Source organism: Nuphar pumila, chromosome 9 (genome assembly GCF_984573655.1).
Source record: "Nuphar pumila chromosome 9, dmNupPumi1.hap1.1, whole genome shotgun sequence".
Taxonomy (NCBI): Eukaryota; Viridiplantae; Streptophyta; class Magnoliopsida; order Nymphaeales; family Nymphaeaceae; genus Nuphar; species Nuphar pumila.
In genome coordinates this window covers 111,785,998-111,808,399 of record NC_143257.1, presented here as the reverse complement: position 1 = coordinate 111,808,399, position 22,402 = coordinate 111,785,998, and the positions used below count along the sequence as shown (strand labels likewise).

Sequence of the window (22,402 nt, the reverse complement as noted above, 5' to 3'; positions counted from 1 at the left end):
CTGGGATGAGCCTTAACGAGACGAGTTCGAGCTTTTCCTAGAAAGCTCCGGGCACTATGCAATCCTTTTTGGTGGGAGAAAAAGTTTTACGGATATGTTTTTCCCAGACTATCAAACGGCCTCGGAGGGTCATATTTTTCCTAGGAATTTAGCGGACTACAAAATGAAGCAACACCGGCATAGCATCATCATCTTCTTTTATCGTTAACATTGCCCCCTATCCATCACTTCTCATATACTGGGTTTCTCTAGGTGGTCTTGCTCCTCTCTTTCCCTCTTCTGAACTCTACACCACATAGTTGGTGTGGTTACAGAGACACCCAAAAGAAATGGCTGCACAATTGCCTTCCTCCATTGTTGGGCACTCCTCTTCCATCAAATGGGCGGTGCCCAGAAGTTTTCTCATAAGAAACCACTCTCAAACAGGTCGGTTTTTGCTTATCTTTCCAATCTCTGCAATTTTGTGGCCTTTTGCGTACTTCGGTAGCTCTGAAGATCTCATGAAATTTGGTACTTGGTGCTCTTCGTATGAGGGGTTTGGTGCCTGCAAATGCTTGTTGGTTCTTATGTAATCTTACACGGAGAATTCTATCTTTCTGACCTTCATTTTCTTATTGTTTGGTGTGCGAATGGGTGTTTGCTCGGTTTGGTTCTGCTAATTATTAGCATTGGAGAGAGAAAGTGCTATCAAGTGACTCTTAATTTCCATTCAAGTCGATTTGACGAAATCTATGTCACATAGATATGGCTACGGATATGGGGATAGATACTGCCATTTTTGTGAAATCTCCAATATGACTAACATATAAGGGGATACAAAATGAGAGTCAAAATATGGCAAAATATTGAAAGGAATGTAGACTGATTTCTCAGAACTTACCACTAAGCCTGACTTGTGTTGGAATTCCTGCATGATGTCGAAGAAATTGCAGAGCGAGTTATATTTATCTTGTTTTCTTAAAGTAAGCCTATCCAACGTGCATTCGGTATCCCAACTGAGACAAGTTCTGTTAGAACAAGGACTTCATAATATATAACGACTCCAACTGACCTCGCAAAAATAGTGGATTTATTTATTTATTTTTTAAACAATTGCGGAAACTAACCCAAGGATTCGAGGCCTCACAGATTTAATATACCAAACCACAAACGAGACGGGGTATTGAATAAAAAAAAAATCCCACTTTATTAATTCAATAAATAATGTCAAATAGTTTAGACATGAAAATGGTCTATCTCAATAAAGTCATTCTGTCATGAACCATAAACCAGTCATAGAAGAGTCGCAGTCTCCTTCCAGCTAGTCAGGACATCACTGAGCATCCGAGCTCGTAAAACAATTATAAGAAAACAGGTAAGAACCAAAGTCCTTTGTACGAATTTTTCTAAAAATTCAATTAGTAAAGAAAATAACATAAACCAAATTCGTGCATAAATTTCAGAAGAATATCACAACAACAATTTATCAAAGTCAACTTACCATTCAAGCATTTAAACAAAATATCATGCAGAATAAAATATCATGCAAAGTCAAATATGCATAGATGTATAAGCTAATGCTGAACAGTAAATATACATGAATAACTTATTAAGTTATTTATCAGAGTTGCTTTTGCGTGTATATCCCTATTAAATACACACAAGTTTAATTTTCACTTCCTTAAACCCGCAGATACTCAAAACGAGCATACATTTTTAAAGTTCATGTTAGGTTCCTAGTTGTAGCTTAACACACAATTTATATTTTATTACTGAGTTCCACACTTGTTCCTTGATCGATATAAGGAATCAACACCATCAATCGTAACATTAGAAATCAACATCTGATGACAGGACAACAGAAAAATCAACATCCACTGATGTCACTTTCTTAGTATACCAATAACTACAACTGAGTCAACAACACCATCCCCAGGCAAAGTGGTTGAATCTCCCTAAAACTATAATCGGGAGGTGAACCACCATATCGGATTCAGAGGCACAATCGCACACAGAGTTTTAGTATCTTCACGGTCCCTCAAGACCGCTATCCAAGATTCTCACACTATGGAAGAGACATCAATGAAGAAATTAATTACACTATTTGGTCTTTTTTATCTTTTCAAATAATTTCAAGTTCTTTACACAAGAACCGTTTTGCAAATCAACTTGTAAAACAAAATTTCAGGCCTTGGCCCGCACAATTTAACAATGCAATTAATTTTGGAAAACCATTAAATTTTCAGAAATAAATTTTATAATGCATAAATAGAATCAACAACGATTGAAGAAACACATATTCCTGACCTGCACGGTCTGCAGTGGTTCACATCTGACCACCAACATATCTCAAAAGTGATTTATGTATCTTTGCAAAATTTCAGTGAACATGCAACACACTCATTGTTTCAAAACATGTTTACAATGTACATTCAAACACACAAATGATTACACATGAAACCAAATACATACACATGTCAATCGATACTCACAGAACACATTAACATGATTAATTCCATGCATAAACAATCAAACATGCATATGATCATATTTATGCAAACATCAAATAAATTCAGATTCATGTGTATAATATGCACAACTGCAAGTCAATCTAAAATCAAAATCATGATTATATATCATTTCAGAAAAATTCATACATCAATCTTAAACATGATCAAATTTATGTACTAATTCAACTATGCAGAAAATTCTTATCAAGCCAACAACTGGGCAAATCTGAATTCACAAAGTAAACAGTCATCCATTCGGTTGAACTAGATCAGATTGACATATATATATAGAGAGAACCCGATCAGATTGACAAACAATGAAACTCGGCAAAACCTGAGCAGATTGGGCACACCGATGCAACTCAACAAGTCTGATAAGATTTGCTGACTACTGAAACTCAGCAAGTCCGATCAGATTTGCACACTTGTGCAACATGACAAGTCTGATCAGATTTGCTGATTTCTGAAACTCAGCAAGTCTGATCAGATTTGCACACTTGTGCAACACGACAAATCTGATGAGATTTGTTGATTTCTGAAGCTTGGCAAGTTGTGATCATATTTACGCACACATGAAACTTGGCAAGTCTGATCAGTTCACACATATCAAATCTGATCCAAGAAGTATATCCAGAACATGCTAAATAAAATTCAACATACAAACAAAACTTGGCAAGTCAGATGATTTGAACACATAAAAAAATTGGTATGTCTGATAAGATATATACACAATGCAAAAATTGGCAAGTCTGATCAGATTTGCACACATGCATAACTCAACAAGTTTGATCAAATTTGCTTACACATGAAATCAACAAGTCTGATAAGATTTGCTCACATATAAAAATTCAACAAGTCTGATCAGATTTGCACATAAGCAAAACTTGGTAAGTCTGATCAGATTTGCACACAAGTAAAACTCGGTAAGTCTGATTAGATTTGCATACAAACAAAACTTGGTAAGTCTGATCAGAAATAATGCACCCAACCTGGCAGATTTGGCCAGATCTGCACACTTAAGAAAATCGGCAGATCTGGACCAGATTTGTAACCCATGCACTTGTCAGATCTCTCCAGATCTGTTACTATGTGAAAGTTGGCAGATCTGTCTGTATGCATCTAAAATAAATCTGGAACAACAAAACCTATTCAACTATATGCATGTCAAGAAATTATAAGATCTGAACAAAGTATATATATATATATATATATATACAACTATGTCACATGGGTGCGGGTGCGGGTGCGAGTGCGACACGGGTGCGGCACAATTTTAAAATTTTTGGACACGGGGACTCGGCAAAATATATATATATATATATATATATATATATATATATATATAAATATAAATATATATATCTATATCTATATATATATATAATTATATATATATAATTTTATTTTATTTTTAAAATGCCACAGTCACAGTCTGTGACTGTGCGACTGTGCACAGTCACACAGTCACAGACTGTGCACTGTGCATAGTCACACAGTCACAGACTGTGCACACTGCACAGTCTGTGCACACTGCACAGTCTGTGCACAGTCTGTGACTGTGCACAGTCAGTCTGTGACTGCAGCACTGTGCTTCTTTTTATATATATATTTTTAAATAAAAAATATAAAAAATTGGTTTTTTAGGGACATTTTTGGACTCGGTCAAAGTTGACCGAGTCTAAAATGTGGACGGACTCGGTCTGGACTCGTTGACCGAGTCCGACTCGGCGTTGACCGAGTCCGGGCCGAGTCCGAAGCTGCACCCGAGTCCGCACCCGTGTCGGGGCGTGTCGACTCGGGTGCGGCACCTCCTTAGCCGAGTCCGTGTGACATAGATATACAATAAGCATGAACAAAAACAAATCTGAACCACATGATATTTTTTAGAAACATGCTAAAATTCATCACACAAGGACTGTAAATACATGTTCAACAATATGATCAAAGATCGATAGGATATATATATTCAGCATGAAAAGCCATTAAAAGAAAAAAAAATCGACAACATGTATTATCAAACACATGGAATAGGGAAATCGACATCTTATGGGAATAAATATACACATGCATCTATTAACATAAAATCGACAATACATATACATAAATATGTATATTGTTTTGAAATCAGATTTTCCTTTTCCCCTCTAATACCTATTCATGAATCAATTTAAACATATTTCTTCCTGTAAGAAGAAACCCGTACCTTGATCGTAGCATAGAAAAAACCCAGAAAATTGATGGATGTATTGGAAACTAATTTTTCTTCTCTTTCTTTTCTTCCTTTCTTCTCTTTTTAATCTTTCTTTCCTCTTTTTTTTTTCTTTTTCTCTCTCCTCACACGATTTTGGTGTTATTCCTTTTTCTCTCTCTAACTCTCTCTATCTAGAACACGAGTTCTAGAGAGAGGGAGAGATCTACCCCTTTTATATTATTTCTTTTAATATCTTATCTTCTTTATTTTTTTTCTATTTATTATTTTATTAAATATTTTTAAAATATAATATTCTAAGAATATTCCAGAGGGTGTTGACCCCCTCTTGAAGACTTCATGGAGTAGAGTTCTACCCTCATCCGATTTAAATTTTAAAGTTGATTTCAAAGTTGATTTCAAAGTTTTAAATTGGCCATGTATGTTTTTTAGATCCATATCTGGATCCAAGATCCAAATCTATATGGATTCTACATGGACCAAATCTTAGTCAATATGGATCCTAGACTAGATCCAAATCCATATTAACTTGGATCAAACGGAACGGATCCCGTCCGATCTAATCCAGAAAAAGTAAAAAATAGAGGCGAGTCATTTTTGAAAAATATGATTTTCGGGTCAACTGTAATCCGATTTCGAAAAAACAGGCCGCCAACACGATCAGTATTCCGAGGTGCATCTAACGGTGTATATACCCGAATTTCTCCTTAATTTAATCTGAATTTCGCTCGAATTTAAAGGTTAAAAACGAAAAATTTCTCAAATCATAATTGGCTTAACTAGGTCTTGTCAAAGGGCTATGGGCCATGCCCAGACCCAGCTGATGTCACCTATATTTTAATATATTTTTCATGATTTTTATCAATTTAATTAAATATATAATTTAAAAATTATATTTTTCGAATTTAAAAATCATGAAAAATACGTGATATTACAAATTAGGTGGCCGGTTTAAGGAGGAATTGACCAGAAATATTGTTGCAGGATGATGAAGTTGAGAGAACATAGCTGTGTGTTAAGTAGGTGTAAGTTTGATGCAGGATGATGAAGTTGCGAGAACATAGGTGTGTGTTAAGTAGGTGTAAGTTTGATGCAGGATGATGAAGTTGAGAGAACATAGGTGACTGTTGAGTAGGTCTCTCTAATTGAATAGATGGTTATATCAGCAAACGATAAATTTGTATGTCGCATCAAGTAGAATATTGGACAATAAAATTGGTGAAAGAATGTATAGTTGTAATTGAGATGTGTACAGTAAGTTATGTTTTGGAGTCATCGGAATGACATTGTTATGCATGAAAAGTCAAGGAACCAGGAGGAACAGGAGAAAAGGGACACCAATGAAAAGTTAGCGGATACAATGTAGACCCATAAATGTGGAATGGCATAAATTTTAGCCCAAGATAGGCGTAAAACCGAGTAATATGGTTTAGAAAACGAACTTCAGCTCGATGGGATGATGCATGGTGCTTTTGTGTAAAATGCATTAAATACATTTAATTGGTTCTATATAATACTATAAGCAGGTGGTGCCCTTTTTCCTTTTAATGCACAATTCCTTTCCTTTTTTTTTTCAGTTTTTGTATCTGTATGCATATCTAGCATCCTGACCAAATAGAGGTGAGCTTGATTTCTACTTGTAACAATTGATGCCTTGTCATTATGTCTTCATAGTGCTTTGATTTGTCTAATGTTTTCTTTTCTTTTCTGAGAAGCATAATAAACATTGATCTAGAGTCGGCAACTTCAGTTCATTAAGCAGTGCGTGTACATGTACGTGGTTGTTATTTAATTGAATTCAATAAACATTATGCAGATATTTACCATGTTGGCCTATAGTAGTATTAATTTTGAAATAGGTAAGGCATATTTGCACATTTTGTCTCTTCAGTACATCTGCAATTGATTTTACTGCACGTTATGGTTTCTAAGTGGACTTAAATCAAGGTATTTATTGGATACTATGCTTCTAACATGATCTGATTTAGTGTCTTTCGGTATTCTTTTGTCAAATTGTGGCTAGGTTTTCATGGGAATCATATATACTACAATCTAAGCTTTTAATTTTGATATTTGTGTTGCTTTCTGTTTTTATCTTTTCTTCTTTTCGTGTTATACAACTTCTTTGATTTGTTCATGGCTATGCTAGGACTTAATCAATCAATTCTTTCCTGTCTAATGCTTCTTTTTTTTCGTGTCGCCTTGACCGTGTGCTTTGGTATGCAATAACCCATCTGATGTTGAGGGGAATCTTGCAGTTGCATGTTGTGGAAAAGAAGGTTCTACTAAAAAATTCTCCATATGTTCAAGTGCCTTCACATTTGGTTCTTCGGCAAATTATGTAAAGCATCAAGAAAGCATTAGGAACAGTTTCAGAAATGTTTCTTCCACACGTGCACTAAAATACAGGTTAGAGCCAGGCTAAACGTGGAATTTCGTTTAGAAAGTATGATATTGATATTCCAGGGAATTAAATCCTATTATATCTCAAGTGAAGTATGTATATTAGGGGATTTTTTTCAGTTTTAGTATGTTGACAGGAGACATAACAACATAGTGTTGCTTGGAGTGGATCTCACTCTATTTCATTCCTTCTGCCACTTCTTCAGGGTTGGAGTTTGTAGGTGTGCCACCATTGAGGAAATAGAAGCTGAAAAATCTTTGATTGAGAATGATGCTGTAAGTTTATAGCTGTTGATGTGAAGGCACAAGTAGATTATGGATAAGGGATCTATTTATGCATCATTTCTGGATGCAAGTTTAGTCAAGTGAAGACTGGTCGTATTTTTCTTTTGGCTAGGTGATGTTCATAGGTTTAAGATAAGTTTAGTTTGACATTTTGTTTTTTCACTCCCTTTTTTTCATTTCAGAAAGATCGCATGGAAAAGACTATTGATACGATCAAAGCAAGCTTTAATGCAGTGAGGACTGGAAGAGCAAGTCCTGCCATATTAGATCGCGTTGAAGTAAGAAGTACAACATGCATTTTAACCCAGTTATTTCTTTTTCTTGCATGTATTCGTTTCATCTGCAGTCTTCAGGAGACTCTCCAAAGAGTGCCTTTCTTCATCACCTTTTGTTAAACTCAAGTCTTTTACTTTTCTGATGGGGCTTGTGTAACTGGAGAAAAGGACAAGGTGTTACCTCATCCATCTCTAGTGCTAAGTCTGATACTTAGCGGTTGAAGAGTTTTTTCAATTTAGATGGTTACTTTCTGAAAAGTGTCTTTTTTCTTTGTTCTTCTCCATGATGATGACATCATGAAGAAACCTATAAAGCTATCAAAGACAAAGCATTATGAAGCCTACTGACATTATTTTCACCAAAGAGTTTTTTTTCTCCGTGTTTGTAAACTGGGTGCCATCCCAGTTGGGTGAATTAATTTCACCAAAGAGTTGACACACACAAAAATGGAACTTCTGTGTATAACCGCTTGTTGGTAAATCTTTTAATTGCTATATGTTGGTCTTTGGCATCTCAGTTCCCCCAATTGAAAATGGATGAAATTTCTTTTTACTGGAGAACATTTTGTTAGCAATAACTTATCTATGCACTGACACGTGCACAGATATACACATGCATACACACCCCTCCAGGTAATTGCATTGTATATACACTTAGGTATGCAGATGTGCTTGGGATTGTATTAACTAAAGGATCTATGTATTGACTACAGCCCTAATTGCTTCCAGGTTGAGTATTATGGAAGTCCTGTAAGCTTAAAGAGCATTGCGCAGATTAGTACTCCAGACAGTAGTTCTCTCTTTGTCCAGCCATATGACAAATCAAGGTAACATGCAATACTAAATTTTTATTTCTATTTATTTCTGAAGTATTTTGTGCATATTCTGGTTTTCAGTTTATAAAGCGAGAAGGTTTGTATTCTGATATTCCTGATGCATTCTCATATGTGCAGCTTAAAGCTTATTGAGAAGGCCATTGTCAATTCTGATCTCAATCTGACTCCTAATAATGATGGAGAGGTGATTCGGTTAACTATCCCGCCATTAACATCTGAAAGAAGGAAGGTTGGTTATCTTGTCTAATATTTGCAGACGCTATACTGTTCTTTAATATTCTTGAAGCTGTTTTTTTCAATCTGATGCATCAAAAACATCTTAACTTATCCACCTATATTGCCATTGTTAACATGAATGGGATCCTGAATGTTATGTGTGTGTGCGCACGTATGTCTTGTGTCCTAATTTGTAAAAAAAAGCTCAAATCTGTACGCCCCATGGTCCCAAGTACCCATACGGGTATGGTTCTGGTTGTGTTAGACCTGCGCCGACCTGACCCAATACCCAGACCCAATTGCTGTTATTTTTTTTCACCAGAGAGAGAGAGAGAGAGAGAGAGAGAGAGAGAGAGAGAGAGAGAGAGAGAGAGGTGCATAAAAGTCATTGTGTGTTAATCAGGTTTGTTAAGAGATTTAAAATCAGAAAATGGGGTTTGAATATGCACCTCTTGGTGTCTACATATTTTGAAGGGAGATCAAGGTGCCAGCTGAGCATGAATACTCTTCTTGAAAATTACAACTTGTGGCTCTTGAAAGCTGAGCATGAATACCAAGGTTGTAAAAAGTGTACCAGTACCTCATCGGTCAGGCCCAAAGCAGGATGTGATTTGTAACTCATTGTGAAAATAATTTTTTTACAAAAAAGTTAAAAATAAAAAATTATAGAAAATTTCTAAAAAAATCACAATGCAAGAAAAAATAATATTAGCAACAAAATAGAACCATAATATCACATATCAAACAATTATGAACTACATTAAACATTCAATATCCAATAATCAAGATTATATGCTATGAATGGCATGCATATCTTATGAGGAAACTGTAAATTATGAAATAGTATGTATATTAATTATTAAACAACCAAAAGAGAGATTTTTTTTTCTATCTTAATCCAGGGCAAGAGAGGGCAGGCAGGGGCCCAGGCCCCCTCAAGAAATTAAAATAAATAAATAAATAAATAAGCTTATATGCCAACCACCACCACCATCCCAAAAAAAACAAAAGAATTTATTGTGTGCAGAAACAGTAACGCATTATCAGTGGACTGTGGTTTCTAGGTGAGTGGAATTGCAGTCAAAAGTGTCTCAAGTTCAAAGCAATATCATGTGTCCACGAAACAGGACATATTAGCTGAAGAGATTATAGGGTTGCACTATCTTAGACAAAGGGGTCTTAAGTTAGAAGTAATATTGAGAGTTGCATCTATTTCAGAAAAGACCCAGCTGTTCAATGTTCTTGACCTCGACCAAGCATGGATCTGTGTTGGGAGTCTTGGGACCACATAATTGGCCTGAAACTTTGGACGGCAGTGAGTGACTTAGAGATGCAAGGATACTTATTAGTTATAGAAGTTGCAATTGGCTATTAGTCAAGCAAATCACCAATTACTCACTACTGGTCAAAGAATCGAGGAGGAGATTGGTTAATTTTTGCTTGGTTTAGATCCAGCTCTGACCTGCTTCTGAATGCATGCATTTACTCAATTCTGACCCAGATCCAACTCTGTTGGGCCAGAATCATTATGAAGTATAACCCCAACCCAGGTTTGGCTATGTATTATTAGGATCTGAAATGTGGGTCACATCCAGTTTGAGACAGGGTCAGAACTCTGGCCATTTTGTATCCCTGCCTAGAAATAATTTGTGCCTTATATGTGTTTGACCCATCTTACTAGATTCAGTGTTACCAAGTCCAGATTGATGTAGATTTGAATCCATTATCCTAATATGTAGGCTAGACCTATATTCTGATCCACATGTAATGCTAATGCAAATCCAACTTCAAAAGGTGGACAGAATTGGCCAACTTGGCACAAGTTCTATGTGGCGTGGTCAAAATAATTGTGATTAGATCTAGGCCCAGCATGTGTGTGCGAGTTGATTTGCTTGGGTGCAATAGTACTGGGCCTATTTGGTAGAACAACCCAACTTGGAGCAAAACAGGTAAATGCCTTAATCATCCATGCATGTTTAATTGCATAATTAAGCAAATGACTCTGGACTAAATTGTGCTTACCATCCTGTCTAGCTTAATTGCCAAAAGGCTAATTCTGGGCTTTGGCCCAACAGTTTTTAGTGGAGTGCTTGAATTGGCCAAAATTATGTTATTTTAGTTAATGGGTTAGGTAGGAATTGGTGTCACAAATATCACTGAGAATGTGGGAATTTTTCTGAGATTTTCATCCCTGCCTTGATCACTCTCTTGAATGAAAATTGTGTGGAAAGATGCTCCCTTGGTGGAAAAATGAAAAGCCTGTCCTTGCAAAAAATCACTCCCAAAATCGCTCTCAAGCTCTCTAGGGTGTATGAGTGCCTCTCTTAATACTTCTAAAAGTGAATATTAGCCGGTACTAAGGGGTTTTTATATGCTTAAAAAAAATGTGCAACTTAAGCTGTGCCAATTGTGTATTTTCCGGTACACCTGTATGTGTATCATACAGTACATGGGTGTGTCATATGATATACCCGGTATAGATATGGTACACAACCGAAAGTGGGTTTGGCCCTCTAGTTATGATACATATCATGGTATATGCGTAAAATAATATGATGCAATACTGATAAATTATGTTATTTTAGTTAATGGGTTAGGTAGGAATTGGTGTCACAAATATCACTGAGAATGTGGGAATTTTTCTGAGATTTTCATCCCTGCCTTGATCACTCTCTTGAATGAAAATTGTGTGGAAAGATGCTCCCTTGGTGGAAAAATGAAAAGCCTGTCCTTGCAAAAAATCACTCCCAAAATCGCTCTCAAGCTCTCTAGGGTGTATGAGTGCCTCTCTTAATACTTCTAAAAGTGAATATTAGCCGGTACTAAGGGGTTTTTATATGCTTTAAAAAAAAATGTGCAACTTAAGCTGTGCCAGAATACATGGAATGTCGATTTAGTAAGCAACGAAGTAGTGATGGGAGTGTAGTGAAGCTTGGTGAGCACGAAATACCGGTGGATGATTCTTTCAAATATTTGGGATCTATCATTCAAAAGTATGGAGAAATTGATGGAGATGTAAATCATAGGATAAAGGTTGGGTTGATGAAATGGAAGAGTGCAACTGGAGTGTTGTGCGATCGTAGAATGCCATTGCGGTTGAAGGGAAAGTTTTATAGGACGACTATTAGGCCCGCTTTACTATATAGTACGGAATGTTGGGCTGCCAAGAGACATCATATTCAAAAAATGAGTGTAGCTGAGATGCGTAGGCTGAGATGGATGTGTGGAAATACAATAAAAGATAAGATTCGGAACGAGGAGATACGTAAGAAGGTAGGCGTTGCACCCATTGAAAATAAGATGAGAGAGAATCGTTTATGGTGGTTTGGACATATTCGACGAAGGCCTAATGATGCTCCAGTTAGAAGGATGGAGAAATGGGAAAATATATTAGTTAAAAGAGGTCGGGGTAGGCCTAGGAAGACATGGATGGAGGTGATAAGAAAGGATATGAATGCTTTGAACCTCACCGAGGACATGGCATTGGATAGAAATGAATGGAGGAGAAGGATTCATGTGGAAGACCCATAATGATTTTCTTTGTTGGTTCATATCGCCGACCCCAATTGTTTTGGGATGAAGGCGTAGTTGTTGTTGTTGTTGTAACTTAAGCTGTGCCAATTGTGTATTTTCCGGTACACCTGTATGTGTATCATACAGTACATGGGTGTGTCATATGATATACCCGGTATAGATATGGTACACAACCGAAAGTGGGTTTGGCCCTCTAGTTATGATACATATCATGGTATATGCGTAAAATAATATGATGCAATACTGATAAATACTCTTCTATCAGCCCACCTTGAGCTCAAGGTCTGTTATAAGATGTTCCAAGTTGATCTTATGCCCTCTAAATGCATAAGAATTCCTTTCAAATATTCATTTCACAAAGTTTTGCTTCAGGACATACCAAACTAGTGAAAACTGGAACATATAACATTTCGGAAACTGGAAGCTGAAATGCTTGTATTTGGTACTGCTGTAAAGATAAGTGATATGCTGATTAAGCTGAGCTCTGAATTTTAAAGTGCTTTCATAAGGATGCAGCAAAATATTTAACATTATGTTAGAAATCTTTTTACAACTTATCACTATAGTTCAATCACTTCAAATTGCATTGAGTAATTGCAGGAGCTTTCTAAAGTTGTGGCTAAACAAGCGGAGGAAGGCAAGGTAATGCATATACTTCATGTCATTTTTTACTTTTTGTGGATCTTCATGGATATTTCATGAATTGCATTTCTCATCCCTTTTGTGTTTTTCTCTGCCATCTGAATGATATTTTCGCTTTTACCATACAGGTTGCTATAAGGAACATAAGGAGGGATGCCCTAAAAGCCTATGAGAAACTTGAGAAGGTCCTTCATTCAATGCTTTTCACTGTGATGCAGAAGATTGCTTCTTGCTCCTCTCTATTGAGTTGAAATTGTTTATTGCTTGTGGATTGCTCCTTATTTTTCAGGAGAAAAAGCTTTCTGAAGACAATGTTAAGGATTTATCCAGTGATTTGCAGGTACGATTTGAAAACACACACACACACACATATGTGGGTAGACGGGTAAAGTTTGTGATCATAGGATTTGATTTGAATTTGAGATCATGGTTAATGTGTCACAGTAACTGAGTCATAAAACCCAAAAAATACATAGGTGTCCTAGCCTTTATGTCTTAAGTTTTACCAAGTAAATTTTGAAATAAATCTTAGAAGGTTTATTATATGGACCTGTTAATGAAACGTGGCTGCTGGCTTGTTTATTTCAGAAACTGACAGATGAGTACATGAAGAAGATTGATTCTCTCTATAAACAGAAAGAGAAGGTATATTAAGCTCTTTATGAAACTCTTCTTTTCCTTTTTCTTTCTGCCAAATGCTTTTAAGCATCTTCCTCATTAACAAAGGCAGAACAACAAACTTGAATTTTGGCAGTTATTTGAATCTCAGTATGACAATACTGTATCATGGGGAAATATTGGTTACCCTCTAATAGAAAATCCCTGTTTCTTCACATTTTCTTGATATTTCTTGTGGATCAAGCATTGCGGATATGTTTCATAGTCAAAAGCATGTTTGAGATTGTTCGATTCTGTTGTGTAAGCAGATTTTTAAGAGCTTCAAAAATTCAGCAGTCAACAATGCCTTAAAATTTCACAATTGACAAAATCATGTTTTTACTTTGAAATCACTTAATCCAAAGTGCATTTCCTACTAAATGGACTATGCTAAATTCATCTATGGTGTCAGATTGATCAAATAAAGCCCACAACTATGAGTGTCAGCTAGAGGGTCTGATACTCTAAAAGTGGCCAAGATTTTCCCTTAATATCATCTATGCAGTTCTTTCTGTTTCCTAATAGTTAGCTGCTTTATTTTCATTTCAGGAGTTGTTGAAGGTCTAAAGAATACTTGGAAGTGTGTACGCAGATTGGGCTTTAAGTCATTGCCATCACCATTGCCCCCTTCATTTTTGTTCTCCTTGAACGTGAATTAGGCATAATGTTAGAATGTTTTTTGATGTCACCAGATCTTTGTTTTATTTTTGTACAGGCTACAGGCTTGAACGTGTCACCATGCTAACGTTGCCTGATTTATTTTATTTTACATTTTTGCTTTTCTCATGATGTTGCATGTAAATCTTGCACATTGCGTACTCTAGATGCATAGAAGCAAGATAATGCAATCCACCAGGGAGTACTTAGGACTCGTTGCCTATTATTCGAAAGTCTTTGTGGCTTCAGATGAGTTGTCCCCTTCAAAGTCAACTTGTATTGCCAGGATTGGACTTGAATGATTTACAAGCCACAAGAGTCGCAGGTGAGGACTTTAAATTTCCCTTGGCACTCATGGTACAAAACCAATATATATATATATATATAGGTTTAATGTTTGCTAGATGAAAGGAAATAGAACCACAAACTAAACTTCAAAAAGAAGCTCACAAAAGATTTTTCTCAATGAACATAAAGCTTCATTCACACACCAAGAGAGAAAAAATATATCTCATTAAAGTGAGATAAACCCACACAAAAAGTAGTAATAAACAAGAAGTAAAAGCCTATATTTATAGGTCTGAAAAAGAGCTTAGAGAGAGGAAGTCGTTGGGCTCCCAATTAGAACCGTTGGGAGTCCAACAACTCCAGTCAATGCTTTATGCTTGATTGAAAAGTCAATAAAGGTATAAGCCTATTTGAATGTCCTAAAACAAACAATGCTTTATGCTTTATTGATTGAAAAGTCAATAAAAGCATAAGCCTATTTCACTGCTCTAAAACAAAAAAAAGTTATTCTAACTAGCCTAATTCTAACTAGGGGTGGCAATGGGGTCGGGTTGGTAGGCCAGCATACCTCAACACGAACCCGACCCGTTTATTAAACGGGTCGGCTGTGGCAAACACGAACCCGACCCATTTATCAAACGGGTAACCTGACACGACCCGGTTAACCCGTTTAATAAACGGATTGGGTCAACGCGACCCGTTTACATGACACGGGCACCCATTTACTTAAGGTACAGTCCCTACTAAATGGAATACGCTGACTGCTTCCATGGGGTCAAATTGACGAAATAAGGCTTGCGCCTATGAATTTTATATAGAAAGTATGGTACTGCTTGGAAGAAAGGGCTTCAGTTGTCTGCTTGGAAGGCTTTGCTTCGAAGGCCGACCTCTGGAAGCAAGCCGAGACGGTCATGGTAATCCAGATTATGGTTGTTGTCGTTGGGGCTCAATTTTAGTTGTTGGTGCTTGGATTCTATCAATTCCCATTGATGGGATGCTGCCGTAGAATCACTACCTATTGTATCCATACCATCTTCCATTTCTCCTTCCATCCAACTCAAGTACCTAGAGGGAACACACAAAAATAGCACAAGGGACTTGAGAAAAAAATGGGTTTGGTCACCAAAGGAGAAAGCGTTCGGTCTACCTTGAAGCTGTATCACTCAGAGTAGAAGCTATCATCGTTTCCATTGGAAGTTTCAACCCAAATTGAAAGGATTTAGGGAAAAAGATGAGAAGGTGAGGCGAGAGAAGAAAGGGGGCAAGGACAAGAGGGAGCTGATGAAGGAGGGAGGGAGCGAATGAGGGTGGTGCCAAACCAAGAGGAGGAACAAGAGGGAGGAGAGAAGAGGGTGGTGGTGTGCGCCTGTGCGGTGAATCGTGATGGCAACGAGGTGAAGAGGACTCAGACAAGAGGTCTCCGACTCTTCGGCTCTCGACTGCGGCTGGGTAGGAAGGACTAATGCCTTTACACTTTAGGAAATTAGGGTTAGATAATTAAATACATACGGGTTGCGAGTGGTCGGGTTCGGGTAAACGGGTTGACCCGCCCGCCTAACCCATTTATTAAACGGGTCAGGTGGGTTGGCATACCCTTAACACGAACCCGACCCGTCTAATAAACGGGTTAGGCGGGTTGACCCATTTACGACATGAACCCGTTTAAGCCAAACCCGAACCCAACTAAGAGGCGCGTTGGCGGGTCGGGTCAGGTTTTGCCACCCCTAATTCTAACTAAATTAAGAAGCTAAACTAAAAGATAAGATTACATATGATAGAATTAATCTCACATATGAGATTAACTATGAGATTACAATTTTAACACTCTCCCTCAAGCTTATGGTTGGACAACCGAAAGTTTGTCTAAGAGAAAATGGAACTAGAGAGTAGCAAGGGGTTTGGTAAAGAAGTCGGTTAGCTGAAATTCTGAGGAGACATATGGGAGATCAATGTTGCCGTGTAGAAATTTCTCTCGTACATAGTGGCAATCCATCTCGATATACTTCGTTCATTCGTGGAATGTTCGATTGCCGACAATATAAATAGAGTTTTTTTTGTCACAGCATAGTTGTGATGGTCCCGTAGCCATAACACCCATGTCTTGAAGCAGTCTTCTTAACTATACTACTTCCATAGCGGTTGTAATCATGACTCTATACCCAGCTTCAATTGATGAAAGAAAGACTTTTTGTTGCTTCTTGCACTACCAAGAAATCAAAGATTCTCCTAAAAATAGATAAAGACCAGTAGTTGAGTGTTGATCATTGGGATCACCCCCCAATCTGCATCAATATAAGCAGTTGTAATGAAGAAGAAGCAAACAAAAAAAGTCCTCTATAAATGGAGGTTTTAAGATATCTGATAATTCGTAATACTGCTCTCATATGAACAATAGTGAGAGCATGCTAGAATTGACTTGCTGTGTGGAAAGCATATGCGATGTCTGATCATGTGATGGAAAGGTAAGACAATGTCCCAACAAGCTACCTGTAAGGTGTTGGGTTCAAAAGTGGTTCTCCATCATCAATATTCATTTTAACATTTACGACTTCAGGAGTGTCAACATGCTTTTCATTTGTGATTCTGGACCTATTAATAATATCAAGAGCAAATTTTGATTGAGTTAGTAAATAACCTTTAGGAGAATATGCCATTTCGATTAAAAAAAATTTAAGAACCCCAAGTCACTCATTTTAAAATTGTTTTTGAGAAATTTTTTGATGTTGTCAACTCTTTGTTTATCACTTCCTGTGATGATCATGTCGTCCACATAAAGTAGAAGAATAATAATACTTGCATTAGATTTCTTAATAAATAAAGTTATGTCAGTAATACAAAATTGAAAACCAAAAGCAAACATAACTTGACTAAATTTGTCATACCAAGCATTTGGAGTTTGTTTAAGTCCATATAAGACCTTATGTAAACGAAGGGTTTTTCTTTGAGGAATCTTAATACCAGGTAGAAGTTCCATATAAACTTCTTCAGCTAGACTACCATTAAGGAACACATTCTTGGCATCCATCTGAAAGATATGCCATTTCTTTATAGAGGCAAGAGCAATCAAAGTTCTTACAGTGGTCATTCTAGCGAATGGTGTAAAAGTTTCAACATAGTCTATTCCATATTGTTGGGAATAACCTTTAGCAACTAGTCGGGCCTTAAAACGTTCAAGAGTGTCATCACTCTTGGTTTTGACTTTGTATACCCAATGACATCTTATAGGTTTCTTTCCTGATGAAATATCTTGAATAGTCCACGTATTCGCCTTTTCTAAGGCACTTAACTCTAGTGACATGGCTTCAACCCATTCAGGATGTTTTTTTACAGTATCATAATTAGAAGGTTCTATGTAGGAATGTAACAGGACAATATATGCTTGGTACTTTGGCAAAAAAGACTCATAGGATACAAATTTTCTAAGTACTTTTGAAACCCTAGATGATCTTCTTGCTTCTATATGATCTTGTGTTTTAGTATATTTTTTTAGAGTACAAGGTTTTTCTAGGTTACCTCATCTGAAGTATTGAATGCATTCTGGATGAGATGATTCAGTACTTATCACATTTTGATCTTTTTGATCAACATCTTCCTTATCAATCTCTGAAACTAAGTCCAGTAAAAAGAAATATTCATCGATTTCTATAGAGTTTTTAATTTCAAAGAAATTTTTATTTTCTAAGAATGATATATTTCGTGACACATATAGCTTTCTAGTTTTAAGATCAAGGCATCTATAACCTTTTTTATTGCTTGTATAACCAAGAAACACACATGGAATAGCACGAGGTGAGAGTTTGTCATTTTTGTTGAAGAAAATAAAGCATTTACAACCAAATACCCTTAACCTTGAATAATCTGAGATTTGTTTGAAGAGTTTTTCAACAGGTGAAATATTGTTTAACACCGAGGATGGCATTCTATTAATGAGATATACTGCGGTTAGAGTGGCTTCGGCCAAATTTTTTTTTGGAATTAGATGAGTGACGAGTAGGGTTTTTGTTGTTTCTATAATATGCCTATGTTTTCTTTTTGCTAGGTCATTTTGCTGTGGGGTATATGAGCATGATCTTTGATATGAAATACCATATAGATTTAAGTAATTGTTAAATTCTTTTGACAAAAACTCTCTCCCTAAATCAGTGCAAAAAATGGAGATATCATTCTTAAATTGATTCTTAATCAGTTTATAAAATATTTGAAAATGAAAAAATACTTCGAATTTATGTTTTAGAAAATAAATCCAAGTATGTCTTGTAAAATCATTTACAAAAATGACATAATATGAAAAAATCTCTTCGGATATAACATGTGCAGGACCCCATACATCCGAATGCACTAACTCAAAAGACCGAGAGGAGACAAAATTTCTTTCTTGAAAAGGTAATTTCTTCATTTTTTTCAGAATATATTTTTCACATTTAAATGTTTCAGAATTACAAAAGTTTTTCATATTTGGAAAAAATGAATCTTGGATATGCTAGGATAACTAAGTCTCTTGTGCCATAGATTTAAGTTCATTTTTTGAACATTACAATAAAGCGTATTCTTGAGAATTTCTAAAAAGTTCATATAGTATAAGTCTCCTTCTCTATGGCCTTTCCCAATCAACTTCTCTGAATGATGATCCTACACTTGACAACCGCGAGAGGAGAAGAAAACATTATATTCATGGTCAGATAGTTGAGAAACAGACAAGAGATTGAGATTTAATTTGAAAATATATCTAATTTATGGAATATAAAATCCTTTTAAGTTTTGAGAAATTTTTTTAAAATTTCCTATTGCTTTGATTTCTAGTGATGTTCCATCGGCAATAAAAATATTAGATCCATTTGAGTTATGACATTCAGATAATATTTCAACATTCAGAGTCATATGAAAAGAAGCACCTGAGTCAAGAAGCCATAGAGTTTTACCTAGATCGGAGGTGCTCACAAAAGATACAACAACTCTCGTAGATGAAGATGCTCCCTTGAGTAGTCGTCCGAGTGCTTCCACCAATTGTGCAAGAGACATACTTCCAATGAAAGTTTATCTTGATTCTTGTGGTGGTCCGACAGAAGCAACCTTTTTCTCATAAGGTCTCTTTAATTTTGGATAGTGAGTTTTCACATGTCCAGGTTCACAACAATAGTAGCAAATACTTTTCTTTTTCTCAAAATCGTCATTTTCTTTTTCATAGTTGGGAGGCTTGTAAGTCCTGACAAAGTTTTCAGGTTTCAAGACGGCTAGAACTGAGTCATCATTGCTTTTGAAAATTCTACTTTTTAGTCTATTTTCTTCCATACTCAACTCTTCCATTGTATTTTCTATTGACGACATTTTTTCATGATGGAGAAGAATAGACTTAGTGAATTCAAATTCCGATCGTAATCCACTAATAAAATAAAAAAAATGCTCGCATTGATTTGGTTTTGGCGGAGTTCAATATCTTGTGAAAAATGCCACTTTGGTTCAAGAAGAGCTACTTCTTCCCACAATTCTGATAAGCCATTGTAGTATTTTCTAATGCTTTTGTCTCCTTGAAACATATTCTGAACTTTAATTTGTAAATTGCACACATATGTAATATCCTTAAGAGAATACATTCTCTTAAGGTAATCCCATGCATCATTAGCATGCTCAGATTTTGCAAGACTCCAGCATTTCTTTATGTCAACACTTGTAATAAGCCAAGACATAATTTTGGCATGACCCATTCGTCATTCCTTCCATTTTTTTTCATAAGTGGAAATGACCTTGATCCTTTCTACCTCCGTGAGAAGTATTTTTTTCTCTCCTTCATCCTTGGTGAGTATTAATGTAAGTTCAATGTTGGTTCCGTCTACTAATCCCCATAATCCTTTTTCCCATATAAAGTGCTTCATAATTGAAGCCCATGTGACGTAGTTTAAATCATTAAGCTTAATGGGTTTAATGGTGACGTTATCATTGTCATCCATTTTACAAGGCTTAATAATGAGAAGAAGAAAAAAGAAACTCAATGAGAGTAGAGAAGAAAGATGTACTCTACCACGAATGGTAGATATGAACACACCTCCAAGCTTGTTGATCACTCTTTTATATATACTTGAAGAAGAACACTTATTCTCCTTTAAAACTTGAGTGACACACTTCCCAATGCACCGAGATAAGTAACTTGATCACAACCGTAGCTCTGATACCATGAAAGAAAATAGAACCCCAAATGAAACTTTAAAAAGAAGCTCACAAAAGATTGTTCACAATGAACATACAGGTTCATTCAACACACTCACAAGAACCAAAATATTCAAAAGAGTGCACATACCAAGAGAGAAAAAATATATCTCATTAAAGTGGGATAAACCCACAAAAAAAGTAGTAATAAACAAGAAGTAAAAGCCCATATTTATAGAGCTGAAAAGAAGCTTAGAGAGGGGGAGTCATTGGGCTCCCAACGACTCTAATTAGAGTTGTTGGGAGTCCAACAACTCCAATCAATGCTTCATGCTTTATTGACTGAAAGTCAATAAAGGCGTAACCCTATTTGAATGACCTAAAACAAACAATACTTTATGCTTTATTGATTGAAAAGTCAATAAAGGCATAAGCCTATTTCAATGTCCTAAAACAAAAAAAGTCATTCTAACTAGCCTAATTCTAACTAAATTAAGAAGCTAAACTAAATGATAAGATTACATATGATAGAGTTAATCTCACATATGAGATTAACTATGAGATTGCAATTTTAACACTACACTCATGGGCAAGGAATCCTCTAGTGAAAAAATATAATATTTTTATTTTTTTTAGTTTTTTTTTTGTACATTTGTCCCTTCAGATGTGATCTATATATCAAGTTTAGTAGAAACTGACATCTGGTTCATGTTTTTCTTGTTGAGACTTATGTATCATATGTATGACCATCTTTAATGCTACCCCTTTATTATATATATGTGTACATTTTATTCTTTCTAGGATATTCGTGTACATTTTCAGTTAGTGTAAAGTCAACAGTTTTTGTCTTATGTTGAGGTAGAGGGGACATCTCCCGTATACTGCTGTAACCCTCTCATTTTAGAGGCAATGATGTTTTCTTTTGTGCTTTTTCTCAACTTCTCTCTTTTAGATTTCATCTTCTTGCTTTGATATGGTATCAGAGCCATGTCAAACTAAACGAAAAGGTTGAGATTGTGTCTTAAAGGGAAAAGAGATTCCATTCATTGGTAATCTGGGTATGGCATCAGGATTCATGTAATGTTGACATCATCATTAGAGTAGAGTTTAAGATTTGAATTTTTTGAGGTAAGGGCTTGGTAGAGCACAATTTTAGTAGTCCAGCAAATCAAGAATCATTCCGATGGGAGTAGTTTTGGATTTTGGTGATTTTTTGAAGATTTTTGAATATTATGTTCTTGAGTGTCTAAATTTATGAGATCTACTCATTTTGATAATGTTTTTCTTGTTGAGACTTGTGTATCATATGTATGACCATCTTGAATGCTACCCCTTTATTATATATATGTGTACATTTTATTATTTCTAGGGGTATTCGTGTACATTTTCAATTAGTGTAAAGTCAACAGTTTTTGTCTTATGTTGAGGTAGAGGAGACATCTCTCGTATAATGCTATAACCATCTCATTTTAAAGGCAATGATATTTTCTTTTGTGCTTCCTCTCAACTTCTCTCTTTTAGATTTTATCTTCTTGCTTTGATATGGTATCAGAGCCATGTCAAACTAAACGAGAGGGCTGAGATTGTGTCCTGAAGGGAAAAGAGACTTCATTCATCGGTAATCTAGGTATTGCATCAGGATTTGCGCCATGCTGACATTATCATCAGAGTAGAGTTTAAGATTTATATTTTTTAAGGTAAGGGCTTAGTAGAACACAATTTTAGTAGTCTAGCAAATCAAGAATCATTCCGATGGGAGTAGTTTTGGAT

General features: G+C 36.0%; 1 protein-coding gene across 1 annotated transcript; it reads left to right on the top strand.

Annotated features, from left to right (window-relative positions):
* Positions 1-200: 200 nt before the first annotated feature.
* Positions 201-14,322, top strand: LOC149828887 (ribosome-recycling factor, chloroplastic-like). Its single transcript, XM_090016994.1, has 11 exons — positions 201-426; positions 6,957-7,107; positions 7,308-7,377; positions 7,569-7,664; positions 8,391-8,488; positions 8,615-8,726; positions 12,848-12,889; positions 13,018-13,074; positions 13,179-13,229; positions 13,478-13,534; positions 14,096-14,322. The coding sequence occupies exons 1-11, from the start codon at positions 330-332 to the stop codon at positions 14,111-14,113; spliced, it is 849 nt and encodes a 282-aa protein (XP_089873120.1). The 5' UTR covers positions 201-329; the 3' UTR covers positions 14,114-14,322.
* Positions 14,323-22,402: the final 8,080 nt, after the last annotated feature.

What these genes read in the sequence shown, in the direction of transcription:
- LOC149828887 (XM_090016994.1), top strand. Translation starts at nt 330, where the DNA reads ATGGCTGCACAATTGCCTTCCTCCATTGTTGGGCACTCCTCTTCCATC. An exon ending in ACACGTGCACTAAAATACAG is followed by an intron (nt 7,108 to 7,307) that starts GTTAGAGCCAGG and finishes CCACTTCTTCAG; the next exon opens with GGTTGGAGTTTGTAGGTGTG. An exon ending in CCTATGAGAAACTTGAGAAG is followed by an intron (nt 13,075 to 13,178) that starts GTCCTTCATTCA and finishes CTTATTTTTCAG; the next exon opens with GAGAAAAAGCTTTCTGAAGA.